The following is a 23,973-nucleotide window of genomic DNA, read 5'->3' as shown; positions in this document are numbered from 1 at the left end:
GGACCTATGCCCTCCCAGCCCCGCCCATGGCTGGGACTGGCTCCCCAGTAGGTGGACCTATGCCCTCCCAGCCCCGCCCATGGCTGGGACTGGCTCCCCAGTAGGTGGACCTATGCCCTCCCAGCCCCGCCCATGGCTGGGACTGGCTCCACAGTAGGTGGACCTATGCCCTCCTAGCCCCGCCCATGGCTGGGACTGGCTCCTCAGTAGGTGGACCTATGCCCTCCCAGCCCCGCCCATGGCTGGGACTGGCTCCCCAGTAGGTGGACCTATGCCCTCCCAGCCACTCCCATGGCTGCACTCCTGCCCAGTCATGTGAAATCCATAGATTAGGGCCTCATTTATTTATTTCAATTGACAGAATTCCTTATATGAACTGTAACTCAGTAAAATCTTTGAAATTGTTGCATGTTGCTTTTATATTTGTGTTCAGTGTAGTTTTTGAGTGGATTTTTCCTTTAACAACAACTTGGTGGGTAGGATCTGTAAATGTGACAAGTTGCAGTAAGGTCAAAGTTATAGATAGCCCTTGTTTGCCATTGTTGCATCCCAAATGGCACCCTATTCCCCAGTGCACTACTTTTGATTAGGGGCTCTGGTCAAAAGGTGTGCACTATATAGAGAACGGGGTGACATTTGAAACCCACACCATGTTTCTCTGATCCGATCAGCATAGCCAGGAAACACAGACCTGAAGAAAACCTATAGGTTCAAGACAGAGTCCTGTGGTGAGAGATTACTTATATTTCTGGTACACTCTCTCTTTCTACCCCCTCTCTCTCTCTCTCTCTCTCTCTCTCCCTCCCTCCCCCCTCTCTCTTTCTACTGCTCTGCTTCTCCTCTTGCTCCTTAAACGGTAGTGTATTATATTATAGTATATTTTAGTATATTATAGTATACTGAAAAGCCCTTTAAAAATACATGACAATATGACATGCAGTGTTAGTACGTCTCTAATGAACACAGTAATAAAAGTCCTGTTCATGCTCTCCCAGGTAAAGGAAGAGGGGTCTATTTTTGGAAACAACACCACATCCCTACCACTAGAGGGCATTAGACTCCAGTCCCTGCTGTTAGTCAGTCTGCTGCCCCAGGATAGGAGAAGAAGACTTTAGTCTTTGAGGAAAAGACTTGGTCCTGCTCCCATTTAAAAGCCCTTTCAAAGTCAGTCCATGAGTAGTGGTTCCCATTTTCTCTCTTTAGCCATTTTTGTGCCACGGCCAAGATAGTAGATTCTCACTCTCATAGCTCATCTGTGGTCAATAAAATAATATTATTCCAGTTTTCAGTTGTGAGACCAGTTCTAGCATGGAGAGATTTAGAGTCTGGATTATGCCTATACTAATGGTTGACTCACTGACACTACCTTACTCTCTTAGAGGCTATGGTTGTATCCCAAATGGCACCCTATTCCCTATCTACAGTAGTGCACCACACCCCTATGGGCCCTGGTCAAAGGTAGTGCACTATATATGGAATCGGGTGCCACTTGGGATACATATCCTGTGTATTCTCCTTATAGATTAGAACACTGCTACTCTCAGGTCAGTTCAGTTTATCTGACTTCGCTGTTCAGAACACTGAATTATTTTATAACCCTTTTCTCATTCTATGTTCCATTTCTGAAGGTTTTTGTTCCATGAGATGAGTGTTTTTTTTTTTTGTCTCTTTTTATCCAACACACTGTGCATCTCTGTGTAGTCTATGCACACTTATAGCAGGGGTAATCCAGTTATTGGTAGATTGAATTGTCTTTCCATGGGTGTAAGATCATCAGTGTGCAGCAGTAGAGGGGGACTGGTTGGTTGGTGGTCAGATGGGCATTTTAGTTCCGCTTGGCCCCCACTTGCTGCCTCAACTTCTCCCTCCTCTTCTTCTCAATCAGCCTGGAGATGGGAGGCAGAGACAGAGCAGTTACAGAGAGAGGGTCTGTGTGAAGGTGTGTGTGTGTATGTGTTATTACCTGTGGTTGCGTGTCTCCACTAGTTCACTGAGCTGATCTTGTGCTGCTCTCAGTTCCTCCAGACTCTGCTGATAGCTGTGGTCACCTCCTGACCCCGCCCTCTCCAGAACTGACACCTGATTGGACAGCTCACTGGTGCGGTCTCTCAGCCTTTGGATGGACGAGTACAGGTTCTGATCATCTTCCTCCTGTTAATCATCCAATCAGAACACAGAGTGGTGGCGTGATGCTGTTAGAACCATTAGAACACTAAGGCACTGATGTTCTTCCAAATGGCTCCCTATACCCCTCAAACTCAACTCTGGACCTCAAAGCCAATTACTCTCCTTTTTGCATTGTTTAGACCTGGGAAAACCAGCAGGCTCCAGACCTCGTGGGGTAAGAGTTGAATAAACCTGCCCTTTATAATACACTACTTTTGACCATAGCTCCATGGGACCTGGTCAAAAGTAGTGCACTGCATAGGAAGTAGGGTTCCATTTGGGACACAGAGAGTATGATAATATAATAATATATGGATTGGACTCCAGAGTGCCGCAGCAGTCTAAGCCACTGCATCTCAGCGCCAGAGGCGTCACTACAGACACCCTGGTTCGAATCCAGGCTGTATCACAACCGGCTGTGATTGGGAGACCCATAGGGCGGTGCACAATTGGCCCAGCGTCGCCCGGCTTTGGTCGTAGTAGGCCGTCATTGTAAATAAAAATTTGTTCTTAACTGACTTGCCTAGTTAAATAAAGGTTCAATTTAAAAACAATAAAAAAATAAGGAAAATAAATGTGAGTTTGTTCGGGGATTACCTTGGCGTTGACAATCTCAATGTGAACCAGCAGAGAAGCCAGCTCCAACTCTTCACTGTAACTGTTCTTTAGGGGAACACTCCTGTAGCCTGACAAGTCACCACACACACAGACAGTTAATATACTATAGTATTATGATATAATATTATCTACTATGATATATCTACACACACTTCCGAAAACACACACACGCACACACACCAACCTGTTCTTAGTGAGCGGACAGGGTAGATTGCCTGAGCCAGGAAGTTGGGGTCAGAAAACATGTCCTCCTCATAGACCAAGAAACGCAGGAAGGAGAAGGACGGATTATGGACGTCAAACACAAACTGCCTCTGAACCCACACTGGGTTCAACCCATTGTCAGCTGGAGGGGGGGAAGGAGTAGGGGAGGGAGCAAATTAAAATAGAGGGTGGGAGGAAGATAAATGTTTTCTTTTGACGTTCAGTAAGCAGGAGCCCTACTGTACAATTGAAATGAAACATTTGGAAGAAACCCGATGCCAACTGGTCAGGCCATTACAACCAGAGACTATGTCCCAAATTACGTTCTAACCCAGGGCCTTGGTGGAAAGTAGTGCACTATATACGGCCACAGCCAGGTTTCATGCAGTCACAGCAGGGTGCTGTGTGATCGGTGTGTGCTGTCTCATACCCACGACGTCGGTCTTGCTCTTGCTGCAGTCGTAGTCGGCCCCACACACCTCAACCTCTACAAAGGGGCACACTATACTGCGGCCATTCTTAGGGAGGTGACGAGCTCCCAGTACCTGACACAGGCAGACAAACAGAAAGGGAGTGAGACAGAGATTGTGTGTGTGTTTGTCCGTTCTAGTAGTGCACACAAGAGCGTAAATAAATAAAGCAGGTAAATTAAAAGACAGGGAAGAATGGAATGTCTCCTGATTGGTTGACTGACCTGTAGTCGGATGGTGATTGGCTCCAACCTACCTGTAGCTGGATGGTGATTGGCTCCAGGTGGAGGGTCTCCTTGTCAAAGGGGTCAAAGGTGTCATCCCTCATGATGTCAGGCTGGGGCACGAAGCCACTCCCCCCACCCAGCATGAATAGAGCCTGGTTCAACTGCATGGGCTTGTCTACACACACACACACACACACACACACACACAGCATAATGTACATATAATACACAATCACATACAAATAATAAATACTTAAGCACACCACAAACACAGCTCCTGCATGGGCTTGGAAAAGAGCGAGAGTCAGACACACAATCTCCCTCACCAGGAGTCTGGAAGTTGAGAGCAACCAGCTGGGATCCACACAGCCACATGGGTAAAGGGTCGTAGTTAGAGGAGTCTAGTCTCTGTCCTCTGGGGTAGACCTGGAGCAGAACATACATTACGTCATATGTTGGTTGTGGGTTCGATTCCCGCTGGGGCTAGCCATACAAAAATGTATGCACACATGACTTTATGTCGCTTTGGATAAAACTGTCTGCTAAATGGCTTATATAAAGGTAACTGCCAAAATAAAGGAAAAACCAACATAAAATGTCTGAATAGGGTGTTGGGCACCACGAGCCAGAACAGTTTCAATGCACCTTGACATAGATTCTACAAGTGTCTGGAACTCTATTGGAGGGATGTGAACCCATTCTTCCACAATAAATTAAATTGTGTTAAATTAGCGTTTTGTTGATGGTGGTGTAAAACGCTGTCTCAGGCACCGCTCTAGAATCTCCCATAAGTGTTCAATTGAGTTGACATCTGGTGACTGAGATGGCCATGGCAAATGGTTTACATTGTTTTCATGTTCATCAAACCATTCAGTGATGACTTGTGGACAGGGGCATTGTCATCCTATTGGGGCAAAGACATGGTAGCCAAAATAATGGCCAGCCCAGCATTTTTATACATGACCCTAAGCAGGATGGGATGTTAATTGCTTAATTAACTCAGGAATCACACCTGGGTGAAAGCACCTGCTTTCAATATATAGTACTTTGTATCCCTCATTTACTCAAGTGTTTCCATTATTTTTGGCAGTTACTTGTATATTATAATATATATTATAAAATTATTATAATATTATATTACCCTGGAGAGCTGGCGACGGTTATACTGCAGGAAGCGCTTCCCTCTTGCCCGCGTGGCAAACTTCTCTGCCTTGGTCTCTGGGAATGATGACATATCCCGGAAACATGCCCGCTCAGTCCCGATCTCTGGAAGGGAGACAAAACCGGGTCACGCACACACACGCAAGCACACACGTACACATACAAATGGTCCATTTAGAAAGGTATACTGTAGGTAGAGGTAGAAAGAGGATAGGTCGAGGAGTGTGTCAGTTCTTACTCTCTTCGTTGAAGGGGACAGGTCTACAGTAGACCACCAGCTCAGAGAGCTCCAGCGCGATTTTCTTCCTCCTCTCCATCTGCTTCTCTTCCTGCATCTGTTACCATGGAGACCAGACCACACCGCCAGCATCAACACCAACACATCAGAGCTTCTTTCCTATTTTTAGTGTACCTGCACTGATATCTGACCGTACATTTCCTATAAACTACAGTAGAGTACTACAGTTCTTCTCTGAGCTGCAATTAATGAGATATAGAGTAGCTACTGATACTCAGGATAAGGTACGGATGATGTGTGTGGTGGGGTTCGAACCTGTATATGTGTGTGTGTGTGTGTGTGTGTGTGTGTGTGTGTGTGTGTGTGTGTGTGTATATGTGTGATGCATTACTAACCTGTTTGTGTGAGTGTAAGCGTCCATGTGGTGTGTATGTTTGTGTGCCCATGCCTGTATGTGTACAGTATATAAGTGATTCCGCTGCACTCATTTAACTGTGGCGATGCACCACAGAAAAATCATTGCCGCCATGCAGTTTTAATGGCCTTTGTTAAAAAGATTGCACTATTTTTAGCAGCTTCATGGTTAAGCACATTACCTCTCTGCAATTTACCATGAATGCATAGGGGGCTAGTGGGGATAAATGTAACACTTGGGGTAAAACATCACCCTACCTCAAAATAATTTTGACATTAAGTGGTTTGGGCCATAAAATTAATCAATAGGATGCTAACTAGTTAAAAGATCCCATTTGGGATCTAGCTAATGATTAGCCCAATAGGGTCAAAGCAGATAGACAACCCCAGGCTTCAGCCTACCAACTTTCCCCCCACAGCTACACATTTTCACAAAGGAAACACGGGTATAGATATATACAGTTGAAGTCGGAAGTTGACATACGCCTTAACCAATAACATTTAAACTCAGTTTTTCACAATTCCTGACATTTAATCCGAGTAAAAACTCCCTGTCTTAGGTCAGTTAGGATCACCACTTTATTTTAAGAATGTGAAATGTCAGAATAATAGTAGAGAATAATTTATTTCAGTTTTTATTTCTTTCATCACATTCCCAGTGGGTCGGAATTTTACATTAGTAAACTCAATTAGTATTTGGTAGCATTGCCTTTAAATTGTTTAACTTTCTCTCTCTCCATCTCTGAGTACGTGTAGCGGTTTGGGTAGCCTTCCACAAGCTTCCCACAATAAGTTGGGTGAATTTTGGCCAATTCCTCCATACAGAGTTGTTGTAACTGAGTCAGGTTTGTAGGCCTCCTTACTCGCACACGCTTTTTCAGATCTGCCCACAAATTTTCTGATTGAGTTCAGGGCTTTGTGATGGCCACTCCAATACCTTGACTTTATTTTCCTTAAGCCATTTTGCCACAACTTTGGAAGTATACTTGGGGTCATTGTCCATTTGGAAGACCCATTTGCAACCAAGCTTTAACTGATGTCTTGAGCTGTTGCTTCAATATATCCACATAATGTTCCTTCCACATGATTCCATCTATTTTGTGAAGTGCACCAGTCCCTCCTGCAGCAAAGCACCCCCACAACATGATGTTAACACCCCCGTGCTTCACGGTTGGGATTGTGTTCTTCGGCTTGCAAGCTCCCCATTTTTCCTCCAAACATAACGATGGTCATCATTATGGTCAAACAGTTATATTTTTGTTACATCAGAGCAGAGGACATTTCTCCAAAAAGTATGATCTTTGTCCCCATGTGCAGTTGCAAACCGTAGTCTAGCTTTTTGCAAATGAGTCTCCTTCCTGAGCGGTATGGCGGTGTTTATACTTGCGTACTATTGTTTGTACAGATGAACGTGGTACCTTCAGGCGTTTGGAAATTGCTCCCAAGGATGAACCAGACTTGTGGAGATCAACCATTTTTTTCTGAGGTCTTGGCTGATTTCTTTTGATTTTATGCCTTGAAATACATTCACAGGTACACCTCCAATTGACTCAAATTATGTCAATTAGCCTATCAGAAGTTTCTAAAGCCATGACATAATTTACTGGAATTTTCCAAGCTGTTTAATGGCACAGTCAACTTAGTGTATGTAAACTTCTGACCCACTGGAATTGTGATACAGTGAATTATAAGTGAAATAATCGGTCTGTAAACAATTGTTGGAAAAATGACTTGTGTCATACACAAAGTAGATGCCCTAACCGGCTTTCCAAAACTATAAATTTGTGGAGTGGTTGAAAAACGAGTTGGCTTGCACACACTGCAGCAGGGATTTTGGCCCACTCCTCCATACAGACCTTCTCCAGATCATTCAGGTTTCGGGGCTGTCGCTGGGCAATACGGACTTTCAGCTCCCTCCAAAGATGTTCTATTGGGTTCAGGTCTGGAGACTGGCTAGGCCACTCCATGTCCATTTTGACCCCACGGGGTGAGATCTTGCGTGGAGCCCCAGATCGAGGGAGATTATCAGTGGTCTTGTATGTATTCAATTTCCTAATAATTGCTCCCACAGTTGATTTCTTCAAACCAAGCTGCTTACCTATTGCAGATTCAGTCTTCCCAGCCTGGTGCAGGTCTACAATGTTGTTTCTGGTATCCTTTGACAGCTCTTTGGTCTTGGCCATAGTGGAGTTTGGAGTGTGACTGTTTGAGGTTGTGGACAGGTGTCTTTTATACTGATAACAAGTTCAAACAGGTGCCATTAATACAGGTAACGTGTGGAGGACAGAGGAGCTTCTTAAAGAAGAAGTTCCAGGTCTGTGAGAGCCAGAAATCTTGCTTGTTTGTAGGTGACCAAATACTTATTTTCCACCATAATTTGCAAATAAATTCATAAAAAATCCTACAATGTGATTTTCTGGATTTTTTTTCTTCTCATTTTGTCTGTCATAGTTGAAGTGTACCTGTGATGAAAATTACAGGCCTCTCTCATCTTTTTAAGTGGGAGAACTTGCACAATTGGTGGCTGACTAAATACTTTGTTGCCCCACTGTATATAAATGTGTGTGTGTGTTCTCCTGCGTACATGTATGGGTGTGCGTTCATTTGTACATGTGTGTTTAATACAGTATTAACCCGTGCGTCTGCGTTCTGTGTGGCCTCTCTGATCTTCCCCACCCAACCGGTCAGGTCCTCCAGGGTGTCTGAAGCAATGTCCAGTGCCTGGCCAGGGTGAATTGACATCTGCTGGGAGTGGACGGTGAACACATATGGCCTGGAACTCTTCCCATCCTTCTGAACCACTACAGAGATATGGAGAGAGGAAGAGACGGAGAGAGAGCGAGAGAGAGAGAGAGTTACACATACACACACTCTTATTTCCAGTGGTGTAAAGTACTCAAGTAAAAATACTTTAACCAGTTGCATCTCTAGGGGCGCTATTTCATTTTTGGATAAAAAACGTTCCCGTTTTAAGCGCGATATTTTGTCACGAAAACTACTACTCGACTATGCATATTCTTGACAGTTATGGAAAGAAAACACTCTGAAGTTTCAGAATCTGCAAAGATTTTGTCTGTAAGTGCCCCAGAACTCATTCTACAGGCGAAACCAAGATGATACGTTAAACAGGAAATGAGCAGAATTTCTGAAGCTCTGTTTTCTAATGTCTCCTTATATGGCTGTGAATGCGACAGGAATAAGCTTAGACCTTCTGCCGTTTCCCCAAGATGTCGGCAGCATTGTGACGTATTTGTAGGCATATCATTGGAAGATTGGCCATAAGAGACTACATTTTCCAGGGGTCCGCCCGGTGTCCTTTGTCTAAATTGGTGCGTAATCTTCAGGTGCGGGCATTTTCTCCTGGGATTCAGGAGAGAAAGCACACTTCCACGAACGATATATCATCGAAGAGATATGTGAAAAACACCTTGAGGATTGATTCTAAACAACGTTTGCCATGTTTTCAGTCGATGTTATGGAGTTAATTTGGAAAAAAGTTCGCGTTTTGAGGACTGAATTTTCGTTTTTTTTTAGTAGCCAAATGTGATGTACAAAACGGAGCTATTTGTAATACACAAAGAATATTTTTGGAAAAACTGAGCATCTGCTATCTAACTGAGAGTCTCCTCATTGAAAACATCTGAAGTTCTTCAAAGGTAAATTATTTTATTTGAAGGCTTTTATGTTTTTGTTGAAATGTTGCGTGCTGGATGCTAACGCTAATGCTAACGCTAAATGCTAACGCTAAATGCTACGCTAGCTAGCTACTTTTACACAAATGATTGTTTTCCTATGGTTGAGAAGCATATTTTGAAAATCTGAGATGACAGTGTTGTTTACAAAAGGCTAAGCTTGAGAGATGGCATATTTATTTCATTTCATTTGCGATTTTCATGAATAGTTAACGTTGTGTTATGCTAATGAGCTTGCTGATAGATTTACACAATCCTGGATACAGGGGTTTTTTCATAGCTAAACGTGACGCAGAAAACGGAGCGATTTGTCCTAAAGAAATAATCTTTCAGGAAAAACTGAACATTTGCTATCTGAGAGTCTCCTCATTGAAAACATCTGAAGTTCTTCAAAGGTAAATGATTTTATTTGAATGCTTTTCTGTTTTTTTGTGTAAATGTTGCCAGCTGAATGCTAATGCTAAATGCTACGCTAAATGCTACGTTAGCCATCAATACTGTTACACAAATGCTTGTTTTGCAATGGTTGAGAAGCATATTTTGAAAATCTGAGATGACAGTGTTGTTAACAAAAGGCTAAGCTTGAGAGCTAGCATATTTATTTCATTTCATTTGCGATTTTCATGAATAGTTAACGGTGCGTTATGGTAATGAGCTTGAGTCTGTATTCACGATCCCGGATCCGGGATGGGGAGATCAGAAAGGTTAAAGTACTACTTAAATAGTTTTTGGGGTATCTGTACTTTACTATTTACAGTACCAATCAAAGGTTTGGACACACCTACTCATTCAAGGGTTTAAAAAATATATATTTTCAACATTGTAGAATAATAGTGAAGACATCAAAACTATGAAATAACACACAAAATCATGTAGAAACCAAAACAAATCAAAATGTATTTTATATTTGAGATTCTTCAAAGTAGCCACTCTTGGCATTCTCTCAACCAGCTTTATGAGGTAGTCACCTGGAATGCATTTCAATTAACTGCTGTTCAAAGTTCATTTGTGGAATTTCTTTGCCTCTTAATGCATTTGAGCCAATCAGTTGTGTTGTGACAAGGTAGGGGTGGCATACAGAAGATAGCCCTATTTGGTAAAAGATCCGAGTCCATATTATGGCAAGAACAGATCAAATAAGCAAAGAGACATGACAGTCCATCATGACTTTAAGACATGAAGGTCAGTCAATTTGGAAAATGTCAAGAACATTGAAAGTTTCTTCAAGTGCAGTCGCAAAACCCATCAAGCACTATGATGAAACTGTCTCTCATGAGGACCACCACAGGAAAGGAAGAACAAGAGTTACCTCTGCTGCAGAGGATAAGTTCAATAGTTAACAGCACCTCAGATTGCAGCCCAAATAAATGTTTCACAATTTTCAGGTAACAGACAAATCTCAACATCAACTGTTCAGAAGAGACTGCGTGAATCAGGCCTTCATGATCGAATTGCTGCAAAGAAACCACTACTAAAAAGACACCAATAATAAGAAGAGACTTGCTTGGGCAAAGAAACATAAGTAATGGACATTATACCAGTGGAAATCTGTCCTTTGGTCTGATGAGTCCAAATTTGAGATTTTTGGCTCCATCCGCCGTGTCTTTGTGAGAAGCAGAGTCGGTGAACGGATGATCTCCGCATGTGTTGTTCCCACCGTGAAGCATGGAGGAGGAGGTATGATTTTGTGGGGGTGCTTTGCTGGTGACACTGTCTGTGATTTATTTAGAATTCAAGGCACTCTTAACCAGCATGGCTACCACAGTATTCTGCAGCGATACTCCATCCCATCTGATTTGCGCTCAGTGGGACTATCAATTGTTTTTACACAGGACAATGACCCAAAACACACTCTCAGGCTGTGTAAAGGCTATTTGACCAATAAGGAAAGTGATGGAAAACTACATCAGATGACCTGGCCTCCACAATCACACGACCACAACCCAATTGAGATGGTTCGGGATGAGTTGGACCGCAGAGTAAAGGAAAAGCAGCCTATAAGTGCTCAGCACATGTGGGAACTCCTTCAAGACTGTTGGAAAAACATTCCTCATGAAGTTGCTTGAGAAAATGCCAAGAGTGTGCAAAGCAGTCATCAAGGCAAAAGGTGGCTACTTTGAAGAATCTAAAATATATTTTGATTTGTTCAACACTCTTTGGTTAATACATGACTCCATATGTGTCATTTCATAGTTTTGATGTCTTCACTATTATTCTACAATGCAGAAAATAGTAAAAAATAAAGAAAAACCCTTGAATGAGTAGGTGTGTCTAAACTTTTACTTTAAACTTTTAATTTCACTACATTCCTGAAGAAAATAATGTACTTTGTACTCCATACATTTTCCCTAACACCCAAAAGTTTTTGTTACATGTTGACAGGAAAATCAAGAGAACATCCCTGGTCATCCCTACATCCTCTGATCTGGCGGACTCACTAAACACAAATGCTTCGTTTGTAAATTATGTCTGAGTGTTGGATTGTGCCCCTGGCTATCTGTCAATAAAAAAACTTGAAAATTGTGCCATCTGGTTTTCTTAATATAAGTAATTTGAAATGGTTTATACTTTTACTTTTGATAATTAAGTACATTTTAGCAATTGCATTTACTTTTGATACTTACATATATTAAAAACCAAATCATTTTAGACTTTTACTCAAGTAATATTTTACTTGGTGAATTACACTTTTACTTCAGTCATTTTTTTATTATGGTATCTTTACTTTTACTCAAGTATGACGATTGAGTAATTTTTCCACCACTGCTTAGCTCTGTAAAACTACCCAATAGGGGGTTAAACATACAGACTACTACCACTCACTGGGCAGGTTGGCTCATCAGTTACACACAGACTGACCTACGTGGCAGGTTGGCACATCAGTTACACACAGACTGACCTACGTGGCAGGTTGGCTCATCAGTTACACACAGACTGACCTACGTGGCAGGTTGGCACATCCGTTACACACAGACTGACCTACGTGGCAGGTTGGCTCATCAGTTACACACAGACTGACCTACGTGGCAGGTTGGCTCATCTGTTGCACACAGACTGACCTACGTGGCAGGTTGGCTCATCAGTTACACACAGACTGACCTACGTGGCAGATTGGCTCATCAGTTACACACAGACTGACCTACGTGGCAGGTTGGCTCATCAGTTACACACAGACTGACCTACGTGGCAGGTTGGCACATCAGTTACACACAGACTGACCTATGTGGCAGGTTGGCTCATCAGTTACACACAGACTGACCTACACGGCAGGTTGGCACATCAGTTACACACAGGTTGGCACATCAGTTACACACAGACTGACTTACGTGGCAGGTTGGCTCATCAGTTACACACAGACTCACCTACGTGGCAGGTGGGCACATCAGTTACAAACAGACTCACCTACGTGGCAGGTTGGCACATCAGTTAAACACAGACTCACCTACGTGGCAGGTTGGCTCATCAGTTACACAGGCCTACCTACGTGGCAGTTTGGCTCATCAGTTACACACGGACTCACCTACGTGGCAGGTGGGCACATCGATGAAGCCCTTGAGAAATGTTCCTAGTGGACTGTTCTCTGTAGACTGGACCAAGAAACAGGAAGTCAAAGACACAGGAAGCAGGAAGTCAGGACATGAAGTTAGCCCCTCTAACTGCTGTAGAATGTGTGTGTGTGTGTGTGTGTGTGTGTGTGTGTGTGTGTGAATCATGAATGCATGAACATGTCTATGTATGGCCTATGTTTGCCTATACTATAACGTACTGCCTCGTCTCCTGTCTCGCGGGCGGGTGAGTTGGGGACTTCTTCTACGTAGTTGGCAGGAAACCACAGCTGCTTCTTCCCTCCGTAATCACCTCGCCACCTAGGGTGGAGGGAAATCCATGATTTAAAGACAACTCAGAGAAATGTTAATTATCAACTCCATTCATCAACCCACATTGGTTTTCATCCATAAAGAAACGTAACCGGGGTGACCAATGTGCACTCTAGCCAATCAATGACATTGAGTAATCGTTAAGTGCCATGGAGATATGAAAAACCCTGTTCCACTCACCAGCCTCCTTCCTGCTTGTCCACGCTGAGGATGAGGGCCTGTTTGGGGAAACACAGCTCATCGTCCCTCTGGGCTCTGTAATCATACAGGGCCTTGACCGTACACTGCAACACAAGAACACAAACACTAAATCATACAGGGCCTTGACCGTAAACTGCAACATAACAACACAAACACTAAATCATACAGGGCCTTGACCGTACACTGCAACACAAGAACACAAACACTAAATCATACAGGGCCTTGACCGTAAACTGCAACACAACAACACAACCACTAAATCATACAGGGCCTTGACCGTAAACTGCAACACAACAACACAAACACTAAATCATACAGGGCCTTGACCTTACACTGCAACACAACACAAACACTAAATCATACAGGGCCTTGACCGTAAACTGCAACATAACAACACAAACACTAAATCATACAGGGCCTTGACCGTAAATTGCAACACAACAACACAAACACTAAATCATACAGGGCCTTGACCGTAAACTGCAACACAAGACCACAAACACTAAATCATACAGGGCCTTGACCGTAAACTGCAACACAACAACACAAACACTAAATCATACAGGGCCTTGACCGTACACTGCAACACAACAACACAAACACTAAATCATACAGGGCCTTGACCGTAAACTGCAACACAACAACACAAACACTAAATCATACAGGGCCTTGACCGTAAACTGCAACACAACAACACAAACACTAAATCATACAGGGCCTTGACCGTAAACTGCAACACAACAACACAAACACTAAATCATACAGGGCCTTGACCGTACACTGCAACACAACAACACAAACACTAAATCATACAGGGCCTTGACCGTAAACTGCAACACAACAACACAAACACTAAATCATACAGGGCCTTGACCGTAAACTGCAACACAACAACACAAACACTAAATCATACAGGGCCTTGACCGTACACTGCAACACAACAACACAAACACTAAATCATACAGGGCCTTGACCGTACACTGCAACACAACAACACAAACACTAAATCATACAGGGCCTTGACCTTACACTGCAACACAACAACACAAACACTAAATCATACAGGGCCTTGACCGTACACTGCAACACAACACAAACACTAAATCATACAGGGCCTTGACCGTAAACTGCAACATAACAACACAAACACTAAATCATACATGGCCTTGACCGTAAACTGCAACACAACAACACAAACACTAAATCATACAGGGCCTTGACCGTAAACTGCAACACAACAACACAAACACTAAATCATACATGGCCTTGACCGTAAACTGCAACACAACAACACAAACACTAAATCATACAGGGCCTTGACCTTACACTGCAACATAACAACACAAACACTAAATCATACAGGGCCTTGACCGTACACTGCAACACAACACAAACACTAAATCATACAGGGCCTTGACCGTAAACTGCAACATAACAACACAAACACTAAATCATACAGGGCCTTGACCGTAAACTGCAACACAACAACACAAACACTAAATCATACAGGGCCTTGACCGTAAACTGCAACACAACAACACAAACACTAAATCATACAGGGCCTTGACCGTAAACTGCAACACAACAACACAAACACTAAATCATACAGGGCCTTGACCGTAAACTGCAACACAACAACACAAACACTAAATCATACAGGGCCTTGACCGTAAACTGCAACACAACAACACAAACACTAAATCATACAGGGCCTTGACCGTAAACTGCAACACAACAACACAAACACTAAATCATACAGGGCCTTGACCGTAAACTGCAACACAACAACACAAACACTAAATCATACAGGGCCTTGACCGTAAACTGCAACATAACAACACAAACACTAAATCATACAGGGCCTTGACCGTAAACTGCAACACAACAACACAAACACTAAATCATACAGGGCCTTGACCGTAAACTGCAACACAACAACACAAACACTAAATCATACAGGGCCTTGACCTTACACTGCAACATAACAACACAAACACTAAATCATACAGGGCCTTGACCTTACACTGCAACACAACAACACAAACACTAAATCATACAGGGCCTTGACCGTAAACTGCAACATAACAACACAAACACTAAATCATACAGGGCCTTGACCGTACACTGCAACACAACAACACAAACACTAAATCATACAGGGCCTTGACCTTACACTGCAACACAACAACACAAACACTAAATCATACAGGGCCTTGACCGTAAACTGCAACATAACAACACAAACACTAAATCATACAGGGCCTTGACCGTACACTGCAACACAACAACACAAACACTAAATCATACAGGGCCTTGACCTTACACTGCAACATAACAACACAAACACTAAATCATACAGGGCCTTGACCGTACACTGCAACACAACACAAACACTAAATCATACAGGGCCTTGACCGTAAACTGCAACACAACAACACAAACACTAAATCATACAGGGCCTTGACCTTACACTGCAACACAACAACACAAACACTAAATCATACAGGGCCTTGACCGTAAACTGCAACACAACACAAACACTAAATGATACAGGGCCTTGACCTTACACTGCAACACAACACAAACACTAAATCATACAGGGCCTTGACCTTACACTGCAACACAACAACACAAACACTAAATCATACAGGGCCTTGACCGTAAACTGCAACATAACAACACAAACACTAAATCATACAGGGCCTTGACCTTACACTGCAACACAACACAAACACTAAATCATACAGGGCCTTGACCGTAAACTGCAACATAACAACACAAACACTAAATCATACAGGGCCTTGACCGTACACTGCAACACAACACAAACACTAAATCATACAGGGCCTTGACCGTAAACTGCAACACAACAACACAAACACTAAATCATACAGGGCCTTGACCGTACACTGCAACACAACACAAACACTAAATCATACAGGGCCTTGACCGTACACTGCAACACAACACAAACACTAAATCATACATGGCCTTGACCGTAAACTGCAACACAACAACACAAACACTAAATCATACAGGGCCTTGACCGTACACTGCAACACAACAACACAAACACTAAATCATACAGGGCCTTGACCGTAAACTGCAACACAACACAAACACTAAATCATACAGGGCCTTGACCTTACACTGCAACACAACAACACAAACACTAAATCATACAGGGCCTTGACCGTTCACTAGAGGTCTTCATGGATCCACATGTACACGAATACCCGAGACACGATCCGGGACCCGAGCGGGTCCTGATCCAGAATTCAAAATAATGTCACATTTCTGGTTCAGATCTGATATGATTGTCACGGGTCTCGGGCATGTGTCATTTCAACTGACTTGTCCGGAAGCGCCCATACAGATCTAAATACTACTGCTTCCGTAGAGAGAGAGACATTTGATCATTTATGCTGCTGCTTTTGCTTTTCACGAGAGTGGCGCGTGTAGCTTGTTGTTGTTGATGGCCAATCAAAAGTCATCAAAGTGGCAGTAGGTCACAGTGATAGAGCCTCTGTGTGGGAAGAGTTAGGAGATGTCTAATCAATGGAAGATGGAATTAAAATGATGGAATTAAAAGTTAAAGGATAGGCTACAATGACCAAGAGCCAACAGCTAGGCTGCAACTTAATATTCTGAATGGAGTTATTGGTCACAACTTGTAGACTTGTTTACGTGCTGCTGTGCGGTTTGTTGCTACCCTTACTTTGCTACCTGACAACTTTAAGTTTTTACTTTTTAATTACCGTTATATATTTTTAATTTTTCACCCCGGACGTGGTTCGTTGGATTGTCGGACCACCATTTCATTAAGTTTGCAATCGCAGCAAATAATTTGCTCCGACCCCAACCAAGGAACATCAAAAGCCGTGCTATAAATTCTCGGACAACCCAAAGATTCCTAGATGCCCTTCCAGACTCCCTCCGCCTACCCAAGGACGTCAGAGTACAAAAATCAGTTAACCACCTAATCAATTTAACCTTGCGCAATACCCTAGATGCAGTCGCACCACTAAAAACAAAAAACATTTATCATATTGTTATTTTTATTTATTTTGCTCCTTTGCACCCCAGTATCTCTACTTGCACAATAATCTGCACATCGATCACTCCAGTGTTTAATTGCTGTATTGTAATTATTTCGCCACTATGGACTATTTATTGCCTTACCTCCCTAATCTTACTACATTTACACACACTGTATATAGATTTTTCTATTGTGTTATTGACTGTACATTTGTTTATCCCATGTGTAACTCTGTGTTGTTTGTGTTGCACTGCTTTGCTTTATCTTGGCCATGTCACAGATGTAAATGAGAACTTGTTCTCAACTGGCCTACCTGGTTAAAATAAGCTGAAATAAAATATATATAGAAATAAGAAACTAGCTCCCTGGTATACAGAAAATACCCGAGCTCTGAAGCAAGCTTCCAGAATATTGGAACGGAAATGGCGCTACACCAAACTGGAAGTCGTCTGACTAGCTTGGAAAGACAGTACCGTGCAGTATCGAAAAGCCCTCACTGCTGCTCGATCATCCTATTTTTCCAACTTAATTGAGGAAAATAAGAACAATCCTAAATTTATTTTTGATACTGTCGCAAAGCTAACTAAAAAGCAGTATTCCCCAAGAGAGGATGGCTTTCACTTCAGCAGTGATACATTCATGAACTTCTTTGACGAAAAGATCATGATTATTAGAAAGCAAATTATGGACTCGTTTTTAAATCTGCGTATTCCTCCAAAGCTCAGTTGTCCTGAGTCTGCACAACACTGCCAGGACCTAGGATCAAGGGAGACACTCAAGTTTTTTAATACTATAAAACTTCAAGCTGCATACTGGACCCTATTCCAACTAAACTACTGAAAGAGCTGCTTCCTGTGCTTGACCCTCCGATGTTGAAGAGAATAAACGGCTCTCTATCCACCGGATGTGTACAAAACTCACTAAAAGTGGCAGTAATAAAGCCTCTCTTGAAAAAGCCAAACCTTGACCCAGAAAATATAAAACAACTATCGGCCTGTATCGAATCTCCCATTCCTCCCAAGAAATGTTTAAAAAGCTGTTGAACAGAAACTCACTGCCTTCCTGAAGACAAACAATGTATACGAAATGCTTCAGTCTAGTTGTAGACCCCAACATAGCACTGAGACTGCACTTGTAAAGGCGGAAAATTACCTTTTATTGGCGTCAGACCGAGGTTCTGCATCTGTCCTCGTGCTCCTAGACCTTAGTGCTGCTTTTGATACCATCGATCACCACATTCTTTTGGAGAGATTGGAAACCCAAATTTGTCTTCACGGACAAGTTTTGGCCTGGTTTAGATCTTATCTGCCTAAGAAAATATCAGTTTGTCTCTGTGGAGGATTTGTCCTCTGACAAATCAACTGTAAATTTCAGTGTTCCTCAAGGTTCCGTTTTAGGACCACTATTGTTTTCACTATATATTGTCCCTCTGGTGATGTCATTCGGAAACATAATGTTAACTTTCACTGCTATGCGGACAACACACAGCTGTATATTTTGATGAAACATGGCGAAGCTCCAAAATTGCCCTCCCTGGAAGCCTGTGTTTCAGACATAAGGAAGTGGATGGTGGCAAATGTTCTACTATTAAACTCGGACAAAACAGAGATGCTTGCTCTAGGTTTCAAGAAACAAATAGATTTTCTGTTGAATCTGACAATTAATCTTGATGGTTGTACAGTCGTCTCAAATAAAACTGTGATGGACCTCGGCGTTACTCTGGACCCTGATCTCTCTTTTGACGAACATATCAAGATTTTTTCTATCTACGTAACATGGCAAAAATCTTAAACTTTCTGTCCAAAAATGATGCAGAAAAATGTATCCATGCTTTTGTCACTTCTAGGTTAGACTACTGCAATGCTCTACTTTCCGGCTACTCGGATAGAGCACTAAATAAACTACAGTTAGTGCTAAACACTGCTGCTAGAATCTTGACTAGAACCAAAAAAATTGATCATATTACCCCAGTGCTAGCCTCACTACACTGGCTTCCTGTTAAGGCTAGGGCTGATTTCAAGGTATACTGCTAACCTACAAAACATTACATGGGCTTGCTCCTACCTATCTTTCCGATTTGGTCCTGCCGTACATACCTACACGTACGCTATGGTCACATGACGCAGGCCTCCTTATTGTCCCTAGAATTTTTCAGCAAACAGCTGGAGGCAGGGCTTTCTCCTATAGAGCTCCATTTTTATGGAATGGTCTGCCTATCCATGCGAGAGACGCAGACTCGGTCTCGATCTTGAAGTCTTTATTGAAGACTCATCTCTTCAGTAGGTCCTATGATTGAGTGTAGTCTGGCCCAGGAGTGTGAAGGTGAACGGAAAGGCACTGGAGTAGCGAACAGCCCTTGCTGGCTCTGTCTGGCCTGCAGGGGCTGAGTCACTGGCTTACTGGTGCTCTTCCATGCTCTCCCTAGGAGGGGTGCTTCACTTGAGTGGGTTGAGTTACTGGCTTGATCTTCCTGTACGGGTTGGCGCTCCACCCCATGGGTTCGTGCCGTGGGGGAGATCTTTGTGGGCTATACTCGGCCTTGTCTCAGGGTAGTAAGTTGGTGGTTGAAGATATCCCTCCAGTGGTATAGGGGCTGTGCTTAAGCAAAATGGGTGGGGTTATATCCTGCCTGTTTGGCCCTGTCCGGGGGTATCGTCGGACGGGGCTAGTGTCTCCCGATTCCTCCTGTCTCAGCCTCCAGTATTTATGCTGCAATAGCTTATGTGTCGGGGGGCAAGGGTCAGTCTGTTATATCTGGAGTATTTCTCCTGTCTTATCGGGTGTCCTGTGTGAATCTAAGTATGCTCTTTCTAATTCTCTCTCTCTCTTTCTTTCTCTCTCTCGGAGGACCTGAGCCATAGGACCATGCCTCAGGACTACCTGGCCTGATGACACCTTGCTGTCCCCAGTCCACCTGGCCGTGCTGCTGCTCCATTTTCAACTGTTCTGCCTGCGGCTATGGAACCCTGACCTGTTCACCGGACGTGCTACCTGTCCCGGACCTGCTCTCTTCAACTCTCTAGAGACAGCAAGAGCGGTAGAGATACTCTGAATGATCGGCTATGAAAAGCCAACTGACATTTACTCCTGAGGTGCTGACCTGTTACACCCTCTACAACCACTGTGATTATTATTACTTGACCATGCTGGTCATCTATGAACATCTTGGCCGTGTTTTGTTATAATCTCTACCCGGCACAGCCAGAAGAGGACTGGCCACCCCTCATAGCCCGATTCCTCTCTAGGTTTCTTCCTAGGTTCTGGCCTTTCTAGGGAGTTTTTCCTAGCCACCGTGCCATCTACACCTGCATTGCTTGCTGTTTGGGGTTTTAGGCTGGGTTTCTGTACAGCATTTTGTGACATCAGCTGATGTAAGAAGGGCTTTATAAATACATTTGATTGATTGATTGTTAGGATGAAAAAGTGCATGCACTGCAGCCTCAATTAGCCTAGCTAGCTAATGTTAGCTATCTTAACTAACTTCTCCCGGTTTGATGCAGTCAAGACAGGTACTACGTCATAATATTTGTGTCACGTTCTGACCATCGTTCGTATGTGTTTTCCTTGTTTTAGTGTTGGTCAGGACGTGAGCTGGGTGGGCATTCTATGTTGTGTGTCTGGTTTGTCTATTTCTATGTTTGGCCTGATATGGTTCTCAATCAGAGGCAGGTGTTAGTCATTGTCTCTGATTGGGAACCATATTTAGGTAGCCTGTTTTGTGTTGGGTTTTGTGGGTGATTGTTCGTGTCTCTGTGTTTGTTGCACCAGATAGGGCTGTTTCGGTTTTTTCACATTTCTTGTTTTGTAGAGTGTTCATTGTTCGTCTTTATTAAAGATGTTTACAACTAACCACGCTACGTTTTGGTCCGCCTCTCTTTCCCCAGAAGAAAACCGTTACAATTTGATGATAAATAACCTAGCTATGGCAGCTATTAGTCTACTACATAGTTGATGATAAATAACCTAGCTATGGCAGCTATTAGTCTACCACAGTGTGAGTTGGCTTTTTGCTTGGTTGCTGTCTCTCATCTCTGTCTCTTCCTCCCTGCTCCCCGTGTCACTCGCTCACAGTACGGCCCCTCTCCCACATGCTAGAGCGACACCTCTCTCCCTCCTCTCGCGTTTTTTCAGCTCTGGTTAATAAAGGAGCTTAAAAAATGACTTTTCTGCTGCTTGCATCACTTGGATCGGACTGGATCTGGATCCGACGAGGTCTATACAGAACGGGTTAGTTGTCCTTGGGTCTGTTCGGAACAGTTCTTTATATTAAAATAAAACATTTAAGCATATTGTGACCCTGTTTGGACCCGTGAAGACCTTTACAGTACCACAACATAACCAACTGCTGAAGACCACAAGTCAAACATTAATGACCACAACTTGAACATTAATGGCCACAACTTCAATATCAATGACCACAACCTTTCCGCTACTGCCCAAATTATAAAATATGTCATTGGCACACACCAGACACAGGCATGCCCAAACCTACGAATGTCAGTTTACTCACACACACACACAGAATATGATATTTCACTTACCCGAGCCGTGGGCATCTTGTTAGCCTCTACGTAGAAATGTGGGGTCCTGACTTCATACAACGCTCCATAGTCTAGCTCCTGAATAGAGAGAGATATACAGTAGGGATACGTAACAATATAATAGATCAGATCTGAAAATACACACATTCAAGCTGTGTGTGTGTGTTACCGTGGTGCCCATGCGGTCCAGTGTGTCTTCGTTGATGGGGTAGCGCAGCCTCATTTTGCGGTACAGGGGGTGTTTCTCATAGTAGCTGACCAAGTCAACCAGACTCTCGAACTCTGCTGAGCTACCCAACATGAACATACGGCCCTCCTGCTGGATACGACAGTGTTTGATCTTACCCTCCGCCCTAGGGAGAGAGAAGGGGGAAAGGGAGGGGGGAGAGAGGGAGAGAGGGAGAGAGGGGAGAGTGGACAAGGAGAGGGAGAGAAAGGGGGAGGGGAGAAGGAGGGGGAGAGAGGCCGGGCAATAGTGAGGAGACGGAGGGGAGAGGGGAGTTGACAGAGAGAAAGAGAGAGAGGGGAGTTGACAGAGAGAGAAGGGGGAAAGGGAGGGGGGGGAGTGGACAGGGAGAGAGAGATGGGGGTGGAAGGTCAGAGATGTGTAGTGTAAAATAAAAGGTTTGGGCACTCAGATTCTCAAAAAGTTTTACAGCTACATTGAGAGCATCTTGACTGGCTGCATCACCGCTTGGTATGGCAACTGCTTGACATTCGACCGCAAAGCGCCACAAATGGAAGTGCGTCTGGCCCAGTACATCACTGGGACCGAGCTCCCTGCCATCCAGGACCTCTATACCAGGCAGTGTCAGAGGAAGTATCAAACAATTGTCAAAGACTTCAGCCACCCAAGCCACAAACTTTTCTCTCTGCTACCACATGGCATGCTGTACCAGTGCACCAAGTCTGGATCCAACAGGACACTGAACAGCTTCTACCCCCAAGCCATGAGACTGCTAAAGAATACTGCTGCAGTTTAAGTCAGAAGTTTACATACACTTAGGTTGGAGACATTAAAACTCACTTTTCAACCACTCCACAAATTTCTTGTTAGCAAACTATAGTTTTGGCAAGTTGGTTAGGACATCTACTTTGTGCATGACATAAGTAATTTTTCCAACAATTGTTTAAAGAACAGATTATTTCACTTATAATTCACTGTATCACAATTCCAGTGGGTCAGAAGTCTACATACACTAAGTCGTGCCTTGGAGCCACTCCAAAACTGCCATAAAAAGCCAGACTACGGTTTGCAACTGCACATGGGGACAAAGATCGTACTTTTTGGGGAAATGTCCACTGGTCTGATGAAACTAAATTAGAACTGTTTGGCCATAATGACCATCGTTATGTTTGGAGGGAAAAGGGGGAGGCTTGCAAGCCGAAGAACACCATCCCAACCGTGAAGCGCGGTGGTGGCAGCATCATGTTGTGGGGGTGCTTTGCTGCAGGAGGGACTGGTGCACTTCACAAAATAGATGGAGGAAGGAACATTATGTGGATATATTGAAGCAACATCTCAAGACATCAGTCAGGAAGTTAAAGCTTGGTTGCAAATAGGTCTTTCAAATGGACAATGACCCCAAGCATACTTCCAAAGTTGTGGCAAGATGGCCTAAGGACAACAAAGTCAAGGTATTGGAGTGGCCATCACAAAGCCCTGACCTCAATCATATAGACAATTTGTGGGCAGAACTGAAAAAGTGTGTGCGAGCAAGGAGGCCTACAATCCTGACTAAGTTACACCAACTCTGTCAGGAGGAATGGGCCAAAAGTCACCCAATTTATTGTGGGAAACTTGTGGAAGGCTACCTGAAACGTTTGACCCAAGTTAAACAATTTAAAGGCAATGCTACCAAATACTAATTGAGTGTATGTAAACTTCTAACCCACTGGGAATGTGATGAAAGAAATAAAAGCTGAAATAAATTATTCTCTCTACTATTATTCTGACATTTCACATTCTTAAAATAAAGTAGTGACCTAACTGACCTAAGACAGGGACTTTTTACTTTGATTAAATGTCAGGAATTGTAAAAAAAAACTGAGTTTAAATGTATTTGCCTGAGGTATATGTAAACTTCTGACTTCAACTGTAAATGTCTAATCAAATGGCTACCC

The 23,973-nt window shown here is 43.3% G+C and overlaps 1 protein-coding gene across 2 annotated transcripts in view; it reads right to left on the bottom strand.

The window, feature by feature from the left end:
- The window catches only part of LOC110523019 (1-phosphatidylinositol 4,5-bisphosphate phosphodiesterase gamma-1), a 72,272-nt gene continuing 48,299 nt past the window's right edge, over positions 1-23,973 (bottom strand). The window contains exons 19-34 of one of the 2 annotated variants that reach the window (XR_005051875.1): positions 22,019-22,202; positions 21,850-21,927; positions 13,249-13,352; positions 12,957-13,056; positions 12,711-12,777; positions 8,133-8,299; positions 5,085-5,181; positions 4,827-4,951; positions 4,012-4,111; positions 3,715-3,860; positions 3,419-3,533; positions 2,969-3,130; positions 2,764-2,852; positions 1,964-2,151; positions 270-1,886; positions 1-163 (exon numbers count right to left, since the gene is read on the bottom strand). Coding sequence is in view for 1 of the 2 variants with exons in the window: in XM_036978559.1 (XP_036834454.1) it covers positions 1,826-1,886; positions 1,964-2,151; positions 2,764-2,852; positions 2,969-3,130; positions 3,419-3,533; positions 3,715-3,860; positions 4,012-4,111; positions 4,827-4,951; positions 5,085-5,181; positions 8,133-8,299; positions 12,711-12,777; positions 12,957-13,056; positions 13,249-13,352; positions 21,850-21,927; positions 22,019-22,202 (1,783 nt within the window). In the remaining variant the exon portion in view is untranslated. Of the gene's footprint in view, positions 1,887-1,963; positions 2,152-2,763; positions 2,853-2,968; positions 3,131-3,418; positions 3,534-3,714; positions 3,861-4,011; positions 4,112-4,826; positions 4,952-5,084; positions 5,182-8,132; positions 8,300-12,710; positions 12,778-12,956; positions 13,057-13,248; positions 13,353-21,849; positions 21,928-22,018; positions 22,203-23,973 lie in introns of both variants that reach the window. The other variant, XM_036978559.1, reaches the window with a different exon arrangement.

This window comes from Oncorhynchus mykiss, chromosome 5 (assembly GCF_013265735.2).
Source record: "Oncorhynchus mykiss isolate Arlee chromosome 5, USDA_OmykA_1.1, whole genome shotgun sequence".
Classification (NCBI taxonomy): domain Eukaryota; kingdom Metazoa; phylum Chordata; class Actinopteri; order Salmoniformes; family Salmonidae; genus Oncorhynchus; species Oncorhynchus mykiss.
This window is presented reverse-complemented; position numbering and strand designations above follow the sequence as displayed.